General features: G+C 42.0%; 1 protein-coding gene across 1 annotated transcript; it reads left to right on the top strand.

Annotated features, from left to right (window-relative positions):
• Positions 3,237–14,255, top strand: REXO2 (RNA exonuclease 2). Its single transcript, XM_005689473.3, has 7 exons — positions 3,237–3,522; positions 4,542–4,625; positions 8,372–8,449; positions 9,043–9,154; positions 10,467–10,575; positions 11,857–11,910; positions 13,824–14,255. The coding sequence occupies exons 1-7, from the start codon at positions 3,376–3,378 to the stop codon at positions 13,951–13,953; spliced, it is 714 nt and encodes a 237-aa protein (XP_005689530.3). The 5' UTR covers positions 3,237–3,375; the 3' UTR covers positions 13,954–14,255.

The raw sequence follows: 15,129 nt of genomic DNA, 5'->3' as shown, positions 1-15,129 counted from the left end.
GATTCTTTAAAGAGGAGCTGTTACATTGTCTCTGAAATTACTTCAAACAGCAAAGTTTCTCATAGTCCATGATTTTAGAGAACCAGATTTCTTGGCATTTCACCCTTGTTAATTAACAAAAGCGGCTTCCCTGGTGGCTCAGCTGTAAAAAATCTACCTGCAATGCAGGAGACATAGGAGATGTGGGTTTAACTCCTGGATTAGGAAGAACCCCTAGAGAAGAAAAAGGCAATCCACTCTAGTATTCTTGCCTGAGAAATCACATGGACAGAGGAGCCTGGCAGGCTGTAGTACATGAGGTTGCAAAGGGCTTACGTGGTACCTGGTAGATAACCCACCCCACCTGCAATGCAGGAGACCCTGGTTTCATTCCTGGGTTGGGAAGATCCCCTGGAGAAGGGATAGGCTATCCACTCCAGTATTCTTGGGCTTCCCTGGTGGCTCACCTGGTATAGAATCCACCTGCAGTGCAGGAGACCTGGGTTCTATCCCTGGGTCAGGAAGATCCCTTAGAGAAGGAACAACTACCCACTCCAGTGTTCTGGCCTGGATAATTCCATAAACTGTACAGTCCATGGGGTCACAAAGGGCTGGACACGACTGTGTGACTTTCACTTTCGCTTTAGCAACTTAACAACACCACAACAAAAGCAGTTCTTACAGGCTCATGACAGAAGTGAAAAAGCATAATCTCTGAACAGAGTGGTGTGGCTTTGAGATAAATCGTTATGAAATGAAAATGGAGTGAAATGAGTGAGTCCACTGTGGGACAAGGCTGATTTCAGATTCAAGGGCCCAATATTCTTCTATCTGCCCTCCCTCTTTTTTCTTTTTTTCTGGACACACGTCTTGTGGGATTTCAGTTCCCTGACCACAGATTGACCACAACAGTGACAGCTCGAAATCCTAACCTCTAGACCACCAGGGAACTGCCTGCCCTCCTACTTATTTACAGGGTTTGGATTTGTGAATTTGGTGCATGTATTTATTGCTCTGCTTTGAGATATTAACCTTTTCAATTACCAGTCTAATATTATTACACACAAAACCCAATAAACTATAAATCTCCTTACATTATAATACCAATCATCTAAAGTGTCTTTATTGCTATGATGAAAGTACATTATTATGAAAACTGAAGTTTCAAAAATGTCCATACATAATTTTAACTACCCAATATTTTAAGATTATGATCATAAGTTTTCAGGATACAAGTTCTTAAATGTGAATAGCATTTCTTAAACTGAGATTTGTAACAAAATGGATCAATGTTAAAGTAGGAAATTTGAAAACAAAAGGTGATCTTTGAAAAGTTAAGGATATACTGATACTTCAGGAGGATAAAAACTGCAATTGATGAAAGTTTACATACTTCACCTGATTCTACTTTCTATGAATCAAGTTTAAAATGAAGAAAACACTAAAGAAGAAATGTAGACTATTTCTTTAAAAAAATAAAAAAATTTACTTTTTGTATACTCTTTCTTATAAAGTAAGCTGCTGCTGCTGCTGCTGCTGCTAAGTCACTTCAGTCGTGTCCTACTCTGTGCGACCCGAGACGGCAGCCCACCAGGCTCCCCCGTCTCTGGGATTCTCCAGGCAAGAACACTGGAGTGGGTTGCCATTTCCTTCTCCAATGCATGAATGTGAAAAGTGAAAGTGAAGTCGCTCAGGCGTGTTCGACTCCTAGTGACCCCATGGACTGCAGCTCACCAGGCTCCTCTGCCCATGGGATTTTTCCAGGCAAGAGTACTGGAGCGGGGGGCCTTCTCCATAAAGTAAGCTACAAGTGGGTAAAAAGCTACAGGAAAACAATGTAACTCATTATTAGAACACACACACACACACACACACGCACATACACACGACCTGCACTTGCTTTGATGATCTTTTGAAGAGATTTTTGGGGTGCCCTAGCAGGTGGTGGGTTGGGTACACAGAGAACTTGAAGATGAAATCCAGGACACTATGTTATACTGATGGCTCTTCTTAGGCAACGTGTCTTCTGTCTCACAAAATCAGCTCACTGGATATGAATTACTGGGTGATGGACCACCAACTCTGTAATTAGAGGCAATATGGCTTTCAGAAAAATATACAGAAGATATAATTCCAGGCCTAGACCAATGTTTTGTGACAAAGTCGTACTCAGCACTCCAACTTGCTACTGAATAGCCAAACGTTTAAGAGATTTATGCAGTTTGACACTCCAGGGTCGAACGATCCTTTTGGGGGCCACCTCTACTCATGGAAATAATGGAAACTATAGCTGTTAGTGGAGATTAAAAACTTTGAGCAAAACCAAAGCAGACTGCAGAGCGGGCAAAGCTGTTTTTAGTTCATTTTAATTTAATTTGCTGCATAGATTTGTTATACAAGCACACTATTTAACTATGAGAATTTGTGAGGGTGGAGTAGGAAGTCATTACCACTGACACCTAACAGGTGAACTGAAACAGACCACGGGGGCAAGTCCTCATAAGGAATAAGAAGTAACCCTTTGCAATGAAGGAAAGGGGTTTTATTCAGCACCTAAAGCGTGCTAAGTGATCACTCCGATAAGCTCTCATTTAAGGATTTCTAAAGGTGGAGAAGGCAATGGCGACCCACTCCAGTACTCTTGCCTGGAAAATCCCATGGACGGAGGGGCCTGGTGGGCTGCAGTCCATGGGGTCGCTAGGAGTCGAACACGCCTGAGCGACTTCACTTTCACTTTTCACTTTCATGCATTGGAGAAGGAAATGGCAACCCACTCCAGTGTTCTTGCCTGGAGAATCCCAGAGACGGGGGAGCCTGGTGGGCTGCCGTCTCTGGGGTCGCACAGAGTAGGACACGACTGAAGTGACTTAGCAGCAGCAGCAGCAGCAAAGGTGGAGATGGTCTTCCGGCTTAAAAAGCACACCGCTCTTCTGTCGCATGTAAATAAGAAAGTGTGTGGAGTGACAGGTAAGTAAAAAAATAAGGGGGGGAAAACAGCAAGAAAAAGAAGGATACACTGAAATAAATAGGTAACCAGGTCTTTTTCGAGTTAAAGTAAGAGAGCTCTTTCTCAGCTAGGCGATTTGCAACTCATCCAAATTCAGGAAATAACTCTTGGAAAAGAATAAACTTAGTTCTGAAAAACATGCGCGTCCAGTAACATCCGAAAACACGTGGCGGGGGCGGGGCAATCGGGCGCAACAGCAGGCAAGACTCTAAGTCCCATCAGCTCATGCGGCAGCTAAGCCGGACTGCTCAGGGAGAGTTGATGCACTGGCTGCTGGGACTTGTAGTTTTCACTCCTGCGCCTCCCCGCGGGTTTGCGACGTTTAGCGACTATCGCGCCTGCGCCAGCGCCGGCTGAGAGGCTGGGGCCGTGGCGGCTCGTGCCGGGTGATGCTAGGCGGCTCCCTGGGCTCCAGGCTGTTGCGAGGTGTGGGTGGGACTCGCGGGCAGTTCGGGGCGCGGGGTGTCCGCGAAGGTGGCGCAGCCATGGCGGCGGGGGAGAGCATGGCTCAGCGGATGGTCTGGGTGGACCTGGAGGTGAGTCAGGTCGCTCAGGGGGACAGGGGAGACGAGTGAGTTTTCTCGGGTGGGACCGAGTAGCCGAGCGTGTCCGGGGAGAGCAGCGGTGTCTGGATCTCAGGTGTGGCAGGTGAGCGCCTCCCGGCTGCGGGCGGCGCGGGGCAGGTCGAGGGACCGGAGTCCTGCGGGGGTTGAAGACGGTGCCGGACTGTGGGGTTTCTTTTCCAAAGTGTCATCCATATGGCTTCCCTTAACCCCCCGTTCCACCCAGGTGTGGACCTCCCTAACGCGGTGGTGCGCTTCGGGTCCCTAGGGTAGGGGGTAGGCACAGCACTTCTGCTAGACCCCACTTCCCCAGCCTTACGGGACCCTAGGTTGTTAGAGCCAGATGGGATTCCGGAGATGACTCAGCCTTACCCCACATTCCATAAAGGAGAAAACTGAGGCCCAGAGAGAGAGAGAGAGAGAGAGAGAGAGAGAGAGGATTCAGCTCGTTCAAGGTCGTGCAGTTAGTGAGGGTCGAAGCTGGGACTGCAACCCAGTTCTGATCCCTTTAGGTTTTCCATACTCAGCCAAAGATTCCCCTCTTCCTTGAGCCTCACTTTTCTCGTATTTGAAACGGGGATAATAACATTTAATTGTGATGACGATCAAGTGCTGTAATTAATATGAAAACTTTGTAAACTCTGCAGAGATGCAGTGAAGTTAGTTGTCTAACTCTTCCAAAATTGAATGCTGTCAGCACTCAATTTTGCTAACTTTGCGTCTATCCTAGAGTAGGACTGTGACGCCTGACATGTAGCGCGCCGTTGGTAAATGGTTGTTGAATAAATAACCCGTATTGAGTGCCTTGAGGACTTACCTAAGGAGCAGTATTGTCTCTTCTATCCTGGCTGTGGAATATAAGTTAAATATGCTTGAGGGATGTCCTATTAAATAAACTTGGGTGCAGTAGGCTATAAAGATGGTTTTGTGTGTATATATATATATTTTGCTATATGTATATATATATATATACTTTTTTTTTTTAATTGCAGATGACGGGATTGGACATTGAGAAGGACCAGATTATTGAGATGGCCTGTCTGATAACTGACTCTGATCTCAACATTTTGGCTGAAGTAGGTGATGCCTTGTAATACATCTAAAGCTGGTCTCTCCCCACCCTGCCTCATCTCTTTATTTAAAAAATAAAACTGATATAGATTAAGGTCCAAAATAATGTTCTAGGTCATGGTGGGCTTGGTACTAGAACCAAAGTAATCCATCTCAGAACCTAGTATTTTTCAATAGTTATGGCAAAAATTTGGAACTATAAATTTGATCATTTACTAAGAGCTTAGTGTGTGCCAGGCACAATTCTAAGTGCTTTACATGTATTCACTCTTAATTGTTACAGCAGCTATAAGGTAAGTACTGTTATACTCATTTTATGGAGAGAGAAGTTTTGGTACAGAGTTGTTGGGTAATTTGCCCAAGGCCACCTGGCTAGTTATTGGGCAAGCCAAGAGTTTAACCAGGCAGTCTGAGTAAAGGGCTCCCAACCAATAAGACAACCGACTACAGTCACGCCAGGATCAGTGACTCATGCCAAAGGTGACTTCTGTGTATCATAACCTTAGCTTTAACTTGACTTCATATATCCAGTTTCTACCTTTTCAGCCAGGGCATGTGATTCATCTAGATCACTATTAAGATTTTAGAATTTCTGTAGATACAGAGCCATGAGCTATCCTGTTGACATAAGGGGTATGATTAAGGTTTTAACATGCTGCTTTTAACTGAAACATTAAGCAAAACAAATAAAACACACCTGTTGCAGGTTGCCTTTCAGCCACTCACAAAGCATTTAGTAGGTATATGACAGCATCTGATTGGTAGAGGGTGAAGTTCCGGCCCTAAATAATCTTGTCATACTGTCGGCGCTATTAGAGGCAGTGAGGAACTCCAGAGTAGGAACACAAGTTTAACTAACACAGGTTTGTTAAAATAAGTTTCCAGAGGAGCCTCTGATTGATGTGTTACTGGCACTGGATACATTTCACAGATCTAACCTTAAGACTTCCACTTATTTTCTTGGTCAGGTAAGGGAGGAGGAGCCATTTTAGATAAATTGTTACTTTTGTGGACTACCAGGCAGACATTCTGAAGTACCTCCTGGTATATCAGCTGGGGGAGAATTATGATATTTTGTATTTCTCATAGTAGCAACTACCTCTTTTTTTTTTTCTTAAATAGACAGCCACCCCTACCCCTCCCAACATGGCAACTTTATATAAATCTTGAGTTTTAGGTTTGGTTGTTTTTTCCTGTCACTTGGAATTTTCTAGAGGTGAATAGTGAAGAGAAGTGTCTTTATTCACCAACCTTACTTACCCTTGGCTGGAGAAGAGTTTTCCCCTCAGACTGTTGATATAATGTGAAATACTGACAGTTTAATGGACCAGTTACTTGATATGTACCCTGGAGGAAATTTGGGTCTGTAGTCTCACAGCTGCAGATGAGTGCGGCATTTGTAAATAGACCCAGTCGGATGAGGATAAGGATGTTAAAAAAAAAAAAAAAAATTGCTACAGGCCTGTTGGCTCTGAAGTGTCAGTTCTGTGGAAAATGTTTTATTTTTGTATACAAGTCTGGGGAAGATGTTTTATGTTAGAAGGACAGACATCCCACCCCAGAAATTTTTCTGTAGGTAGCTTAGTGTGCCATCCTGTGATCTAGAGTAAGTTATATAGTCTTAAGTTGATAGACGTTGGCTTTTTCCATCGTAGTTTTTTAAAATTGTGTTTTGTGATATGAGGTTTTTGGTTTTGTTAAAAAAAAAAAAAAAAGTGTTACCAAAACAAGGTCCTGGGGCCTTCCCTGGTGGTCTAGTGGTTAAGACTTCCTTCTTCCAGTACAGGGTGGGATGGTGGGGGTGTGGGTTCGATCCCTGGTCAGGGAACTAAGATCCCACATGTTGTGTAGCGCAGCCAAAAAAAAAAAACAACAATAAACAAAGTCCTACTGAATAATACAGGGAACTATGTTCAATATCCTGAGATAAACCAGAATGGGTAAGGACACATGTATAACTGAGTTACTCTGCTATACAGCAGAAATTAACACAACACTGGGAATCCACTATACTTCAATTAAAAAAAAAGTTATCAGAGCACATATTTTTGCTTCTTCATGGAGATTGCCATCTCCCGTTTTCTTGTTTGGCTAAAACTCCTTGTTGCTGTCAGGCCTATTTTAGTCAAATTCTTGCCATTCCTCTCAGTAACTGCAAACTATGTTTCCCACCTTTGAGGTGATAATACGTTGGATTTAGAGTCTTTCTTTTTCCCCTCAGTTCAAATATTCATATCTATAATTTCTTTTATCCTGGTAACATCCCTGTCAGGGAAGGGGGAGGGGTGGTTTGTTATCGCCATCTCCCAGAAGGAGAGACTAGGAGGTGACTTGCTGTGATGCCACAAGTTGAGCTTCTGTGTCTGCTGGAACTCTGACTCTCGGGTGATTGTTCAGGTAACTGGAGCTGAGAATTTCAGGGTCAGGGGTGTTTTTTTTCAATCTTTCAGATACCGCCAATTACTTTTTCAACTGTTAAATGTGAAAATGCTGTTAAAGAGTGTAGCTTTCTGCAAAACATATTTATTGTGAGCTGTTGGTTTTTTTCCAACAGCTCTTCTTCTCTTGCCTGATCTTACTCCCCAACGTTTTTGTATTTTTGTGGTATTTTAGTATTTTGTGTGCATATACAAATGTGTGCCTTTCTTTTAAACAAGTGTAAGTGAACTTATAAGCATATATATACTGTTCTGCAATTTGCTTTCTGTTTTTTGCTTGGCAAGATAGGAACTGTTTATAGTCAGTGGTTGGCGAGCCTTCTCTGCTGCTGCTGCTGCTAAGTCGCTTCAGTCGTGTCTGACTCTGTGCGACCCCATAGACGGCAGCCCACCAGGCTCCCCCATCCCTGGGATTCTCCAGGCAAGAACACTGGAGTGGGTTTCCATTTCCTTCTCCAATGTATGAAAGTAAAAAAAAAAGACCACATATTAAATATTTTAGGCTTAGATACCACATACCTCTCGGTCACGTTTGTGTGTTTTTCAACCCCCTTTACAAATGTAAAAATCGTTGTTAGCTTGCTGGCAATTAAAAGTGCCAGAAGCTGAGGCTATAGTTTGCCAGCCCTTGACAGGTATCTATGTCCTTTATTTAAAAAAAAATTATTTTTGATTGATTGGAGGATAATTGTGTTACAGTGTTGTGTTGGTTTCTGCCATACAACAGTGTTAATCAGCCCTGAGTGTAGATATGTCCCTTCCCTCTTGAGGCTCCCTCCCACGCCCTGCCCCATCCCACCCCTGCAGGCTGTCACAGAGCGCCAGACTGAGCTCCCTGTGTCATGCAGCAACTGCCCACTAGCTATCTGCTTTGCCTATGGTAATGGATATTTTCCAGCGCTGCCACTCTCAATTCGTCCCACTCTCTCCTTCCCCTGTTGTGTCTAGAAGCCTGTTCTCCATGTCTGTGTCTCTGTTCCTGCCCTGCAAATAGACTCATCACTACCATTTTTCTAGATCCCATATGTGTGTGTTAACATACAGTATTTGCTTTTCCTCTTTCTGATTTACTTTACTCTCCATAACAGGCTTCAGTAGGCATTCTGGTTTTCAGTTGTGTACATGTGCGTTCGTTGTTTTTTGTTGTCATAAACAATGCTGGAATGAATGAGGACCACTTTCAGACTTAACAAAGTGCCCTCATCTCTCTTCCTTTCTCTGGTATATATGTTTACTCCTTGATGCAGCTTGAACTCAGAAACCAAGTGTATCCCCAGTGATTCTGGATGATTAACAGCTTTTCCTATCCACAGGGTCCTAACCTGATTATAAAACAGCCAGATGAGTTACTGGACAGCATGTCAGACTGGTGTAAGGAGCATCATGGGAAGGTAACATTACCACATGGTAGGACTGTCACTTTGGGGATCAGTAACAAGCTTGTTGCCCCCACATCTGAGTCCTAGACCCTTCTTGGATGGTATTTTTAAAAGGATAGATGAAGATTGCTTGGGAAACTGCTTGCTTGTTCACTTCATCTTTGGGATCTCTCGAGACCATCTTCTCATGAATGTCCTCTTTTTCGCCTCTCCTGCATTCAGTCTGTCGCGAGTGCATTGCGGATTATCAAGTGTTGCTCAAGTCAGTCTTTTGGATAAGGTTAGACATCAACTTTCAGAGAAAGGAGAATGCTGCTCTCTTGTTACTAGTTGTTTCTTCCCAGAGGTTATATCCTTGGACCTTGAGCACCATGTTTCTGACCATGGGGGAATGCTGTTAACTATCAGGAACATAACTTATTTGACTTGGATTCTTTAAAAAAAAAAAAATTACTGCAAAGATGGCAGTTTCAGTTTGCACTTGAGCTCTGTAAATGGTCCATCTCTGATTATATTTGCCCGCTTTAGAAGTGGAGTTTCATATCTGGATGCCTTTGAAAACTGACTTCGTGTGTCTTGGTGGGGCCGGGGATTCTCTCTTGCAGTCTGGTCTAACCAAAGCAGTGAAGGAGAGCACAATGACCCTGCAGCAGGCAGAGTATGAATTTCTCTCCTTTGTCCGACAGCAGACTCCTCCAGGGCTCTGTCCACTTGCAGGTAAAATCCAGTCCTGTGTCTGCCTTGTAGAGAGTCTTCCATTGTAGCGGTTCAAGAGACTGTGGTTCCAGAAAGATCCACCCAGATCGTCATGTCTTCTACTTACACCCCAATTTGGATTATGCCTCTTACTTTTGTGCTCAGATTTCCTTTTATAATTTATACATGAGTATCAGGGAAAATGCCCTGAAACCTGACATGAGCTCTGGGATACCCAAATTAGCTCAATAACATTTTCCCACATATTTTTATTATGGGAAAATTTTAAATATACAGGAAAGTTGGATATAGTTGTTAACTTTGTGCCATATTTATCTGTCTTATTTTTGTGGACTTGTGAAAGTAAATTTCAAGCATCATGACACTTAATTCCTAAATAATTCACTCAGCATTTCCTAAGAATAAGGACCAAGAGATCATTGTTATATTTAAGTAACCACAAGATCCTTGTCACATTTATAATGATTAAAAATAATTCAGTAGCATAGTCTGATGTCGAGTCCATTTCTAAAATGTCTGTTCTTCAACCAGGGTTTAGTCAAGACCCATGCATTTCATTTGGTTATTCTGTCTCTTTAGTCTCTTAATCAAAAATGTGTACCTGTCTTTTCCCCTTGTGACACTGACTTTTTAAAGAAATAGGCCAGTTCTGCTAGTATTTTGAAACAGTTGTCATTGTCAAAGGGAGTTTACTGTCCTGTGGCGATGTATTTGTATTCGTAAATGTAAACTGGTATAGTTACTAACAGTTTTCTTAAATATTCATAAAAAGTTTTGACCTTAAGTACTAGAGCATGTATTGTATAAAATTTCCCCCTAGCCAATGCAGTCTATTTTAAAGTTCTTATTAAAAATTTAGTGTTTTTTAAAAATATAAAGTACTGTGTGGAAACATGAATGTGGATATGATTAAAACTGAAATGTGAATAAAGGCTTGTCTACTTATATGATTCAGTTAAATTTTTAGTGTTGGATTTTATGGTGGGAGAAAATTTGCACATCTGGTATTAGCTTAAAAAGTAACGGATATGAGCATTATTTTAAGTATGTGGAATGATAGATTCATCCTTTTGTCTGTAGAGTGCCATTTACAAATTTATTACGAGCTAAACTGAGACTAAATATGCTGAAATCTGCACTTGTAATCTAATCAGATACACTCAAATCTAATTTAGAAGTTTTGAGATACTTTTACAAATTGTTTGAATTTATTAAAAAAAATCATCTCCAATTAAATACAGTTTATGAATTTTTATGTCCTCTTGTGTACCACTAGAAATACACAGATGCTGTATGCTTCGTGTTTTTCTAGGAAATTCAGTTCATGCAGATAAGAAGTTTCTTGACAAATACATGCCCCAGTTCATGAAACATCTTCATTATAGAATAATTGATGTGAGCACTGTTAAAGAGCTGTGCAGGTAAGGGCTGTATTTAGGATCCACTCAGTTGCCTCATTTAGCATGTTTTGCTTTAGAATTTGTGCAGAGTAATGGAATAGAGCTGTAGAAATAAGGGGGCCAATTGGGTATATAACTTCCTCATCCTAGTCTTGCTTGAACTGGTGAGCCCTGGGGAAAGAACATCAAAAATCTTCCATATAAATTTCACTAATCCGTAAAATTTGTTGAACACCCATCTCTGTGCTGCATCTTGGCCAATGTGCTGGGGACATAAAGCCCTTAAATGCTTAGAGTCTAGTGAACTGACAGATATGTTTAAAAAAAGAAAAATCCACCTGGATCGTGTACTGTGTGATGACGTTGGTCAGGGAAAAGTGTGTGTAGAATTTTGCAGGCATGAGAGAAGGACCACCCAACTGCAGGAGTGAGGAGGGTGGGGGGTTAGGGGAAACTTCACATAGAAAATGGCTTTTAAGTTGAGATTTAAAGAAGAGTGGGCATTTTCCAGGTATTTAAGGTGAAGAGAGAGCATTCCAGAGAATAGGCAGAGGTTCGAAGATATAGGGTGCAGGAAGGTAAGGGTGATATGATGAGATGATTCTGATTAAAACGTGGTAAGAAAAGAGGGAGAAAGGCTCTCACTATTTTGGAGAGAGAAGGAGCTAGGGAAATGGTGGTGATACGATGAGATAATTCTGATTAGAATGTGGCAAGCAAAGCGGGAGACAGACTTGCACCATCTTGGAGAGAGGGAGCTAGGGAAATGGCAGTGGCTGGTAGAAGCAGTGTGGATGTAGTGTGTTTGAGAAGGTCAGTAGCAGGGCCTTGAGTGCTTGAATGGGGGTGTGAAGACAGGGAGGAGGTATAAAGTGTTTCTAGTTTGGGCAGCTTGGTGGGTGATGGAACTGTTCAAAGACGAAGGGGGGCGTAAGAGGAGGAGGAGATTTGGCTGATGAGGGAAGGGAGGTGTTGAGGATGGTGAGTGACCCTGCGTGTGTGGGGCTGGAAACGTCTGGTGGATTTTAGCTGGAGTTGTCCTGGATACCCGAGACAGAAGCGAGGGAGAGGGCAGGGCTGGAGTGCACAGATTTGGGAATCTTACATAGTGATGATCTTGCCTGGAAAGAAGCTATAGAATGAAGAGAGGTGAAGGAGGGAGATGGAGTCCCAGACAAGGCGGCAACTCCATAGTCACAACCCAAAGGCCTTTTTCAGTGTTATTACGTTAACTTGAAGGACGTAATTATTCAGTGCATTTGAGACAGTTTCCTTTGAGAGTTCCGTTTTTGCTGTGTATAGACGCTGGTATCCTGAAGAATACGAATTTGCACCAAAGAAGGCTGCTTCTCACAGGTAAGTTTGGCTCCTTTTAAGTGCTTGGTCATCTGCCATGTACATAACCCCCGAATTCCTGACTGTTTGAAATAATGTCCCTTATCCCTTGGGGGAAAAGTAAAGGACAACTGTATAAAGATAACTTTCTTTTACTAAGATTATCAGGAATTCTGGTCAGTTTTCTAACATTCCCTTGTGAGATAATGTATGGTCTTATCATCTTTATTGCTGTTTTGAAACTCGTGGATAACTTAGTCTGGAACGTATGTGAAATGGTGTAATTTTTCTAGTAGTGAGCAGTATTAATTTTCTTCCCAGCAAGCATATGGGCTTGTAACTATTTGAAATTTGAGCACTTTGTGTAACGTTGTACAAGGCAGTTAGCCTGCTGTCAACACTTCTTAGTTTTTCAGAGTGTTTTCTGTTTGTGTCTGCAGCCTTAGGCCCAAGTACACAGGGAATTTAAAGATCTTGCGTATCTGGAGTCCTCTTCTACTTGTTGGCATTGTGGCCTTTCAGGAAGGACATAAGACATGATGGGAGACACAGAAGCTGGCTTCAAAGGGCAGCTTTTGTTTCCTCCATGTACTGAGTTCCTACTGTGTGCCAGGCACTGTTCTAGCCAAACAGGAAGACCAAGTCCTTGCTCTAAAGAGCCTGGCATTCTGATGTTTTTTTATTGGGCTTTCATGGACTACAGCACGATAATACAGGTCTGGAGTACCTCATGTGGAACAGTTGGGGCTCGATGCGTTTTGGATTTAAGAATTTTTCAGGCTTTAGAAAGGGAGTAATAGCCCTAAACGAGGTCTGGGGAAGCACTCATCTTTAAACATGTGGCTGTTTCTGCAGTGAAATGTACAGATATTCACACCATGTGGCATAACCAGTGACTGTAAATAGCTTCACATCAAGTGGGTCAGGTTTTGCCACAAAGTGGGCTATAGAAGGACTTTGGTTTTCAGCTCTTTTTAAATTTCATTATTGTGGCTAAGATGTAGTGTCCCTTGATTTAACCAGAGGCTGTAATTTTGACAGCTTCAGCTCTCCACCATATGCCTAAGACCTGGAAAGAAAGCAAAACCGTTGCCCTAATCACGAAAGTAACTCATAAAACTCTTGCACTGAAGCTTGTGCAGTTTGATCTCGAGGAGCGGCCCTTGGCCCATCTTCAAAGCAAATTGATTTACTTGCCCACTGTTCTGATAATGTTGAGTACCTGATTTCTCAGACTGTGACACACGAGAAACGGCATGTTAGAGAAGAAAGGAGGAGGTTAGATGGAAGCAGGCAGCCCCTAATGATAGTACAGATCACCTCGACAGAGGAGGGAGGTCCTCTGTGGTTAGGTGCTGTCTGAGTATGGATGTTTATTATGATGGCTGAGTCACCAGTTATGTTTGAGTACATGAATGTATTTTGTGCAGGACATCATTAAGTATTGCACACTGTCTCCCAAACTATATGCCATGTGCTGGGAATCCCACAAGTGTGGTCTATTTAAGTTTTTGAAATATCATGTCTACTGTACAACCTCCTCTGGGGAATTCAAAATACACATCAGTACATTAAGTACTTTACAAAAAACTTCAAAAGAGGAAATGTTTAATCTAGTTTTCCCTAAATTATTTGACCCTGGAACTACCCCCTGCCCCCAGCAGAACACTTCACTGTCTTATGGAACAGTTTGGGAAACCTTTATCTATTAAATTGTAGATGCCTTTTTTTGGGAAGTCAAACAGTTTTTAAAAAAACAAGCACTTAAATTTGTTTTACCAAAGCGTTCCACTCCTTGTTGATATCAGATAGTTGCATTTACAGTAGTACCCATTGTTCTTAAGTTATTCATAAAAAGTTTCACCTTTGAAGAATGGTGATCATCTCCTCTGACTTTCGGACATTTCAACTCAGCATGGTGTGTTTGCTTGTAGGGCGCTTGATGACATTAGCGAAAGCATCAAAGAACTTCAGTTTTACCGAAATAACATCTTCAAGAAAAAAACAGATGAGAAGAAGAGGAAAATTATAGAAAATGGGGAAAATGAGAAGACTGTGAGTTGATGCCAGTTCTCATGCCGCCGCCACGCGGCTCTCTGGAAGCAGCTTCTGGTGGTTTTTTCTTTTTCCCTGGGCTCACGCTGTTTGCTTGGCCGATCACCTTCCTTCAGTTAACTTGCATCTCCAGATTTTTCAAGCAGACAGCACCTGAAAATTATTTTTCTCCTAACATGCTGTTTTCATTATGACACAGCAACTCCTTTCTAAGTACCAGGTCACGTCCACCCCTTGGTACATACCTGTATTTGCTTTTAGACATTTCTTTTGTTTAAAAAAATAATAAAGCTAGTTCTATTGAAATGCAATCCTTTTTGTACTATCGATTCTTTAGTAGTTTGATTGGAAAATGATGTGTTTTTTTTTTTTTTTCCTTTTTTAGGTGGTGTGCCTAATGTTTACATTCTCATAGTGCCATATGGAGTGAACTAAGTTTCAGTTCTGTTCAGTAGGAAGTGAACCTGCTCTGTCTTGCTTTACAAGTTAATAATAGAATAAGTGGAGATAGATTCAGAGAAGCAAATTGGGCTCATGACTAGTAATAGTTACTGAACTAACAGAGCTCTGGAATAGCTACTCTTTACTATATTCAAGGGTTACTGAATAGATATTATGTGCAAGGCAGCCATGGGGCTAAGTTTGTAGAATGTAAATAACTGGCTGCCCTAGGTATAATGGTCAGTAAATATTTGAAGAGGGATTTCAGTTTGAATATCTTAACTCCTAAGTTTGTGTGTTTTAGAGTTCAGTAGTAAGGTGAGTCCTCAGTCAGAGGGCACGTTAGAGTCATCTGTCTGTACAACAGATCTTCAGACTGATGCCCCATGAAAGAAGGAATCAGAATTGGAAAGGGCCCACAGCTACCCTGCCTCTCCTAGAGGACATGGACTAGAAGCCTTTTGTGGTGATCTTAGATTTCATCCTAACTCGATTACATGACCATTATATGAACATAGAGGTGTGATCCTCACGTGAGAGTTAGAGAGTTACAGGACTATAGATTGGAATTAATTATCTCTCAATTTCACTGACTAAGTTATTTTACCTTATACAACAACCTATGAGTGGAGAGAGGCTTTCTTTAGTGGAACTTTTTCTAAATGAGGAAATGAAGGCTTGGATTGACAAGCATTCCAAGTGCGAGTTGATGGGAACGTTAAAATCTGTTGACTTTTCTGACCA

The sequence above is a fragment of the Capra hircus genome, chromosome 15, assembly GCF_001704415.2.
Source record: "Capra hircus breed San Clemente chromosome 15, ASM170441v1, whole genome shotgun sequence".
Lineage (NCBI taxonomy): Eukaryota > Metazoa > Chordata > Mammalia > Artiodactyla > Bovidae > Capra > Capra hircus.
Note: the sequence above shows the minus strand (reverse complement) of the source record. Positions and strands in the feature narration are given on the sequence as shown.

Excerpts from the sequence above, each read along its gene's own strand:
- REXO2 (XM_005689473.3), top strand. The coding sequence starts at position 3,376 with ATGCTAGGCGGCTCCCTGGGCTCCAGGCTGTTGCGAGGTGTGGGTGGG. Across the intron at positions 8,450-9,042 it reads GTAAGGAGCATCATGGGAAG|TCTGGTCTAACCAAAGCAGT; the intron begins GTAACATTACCA and ends TCTCTCTTGCAG. Across the intron at positions 9,155-10,466 it reads AGGGCTCTGTCCACTTGCAG|GAAATTCAGTTCATGCAGAT; the intron begins GTAAAATCCAGT and ends GTGTTTTTCTAG.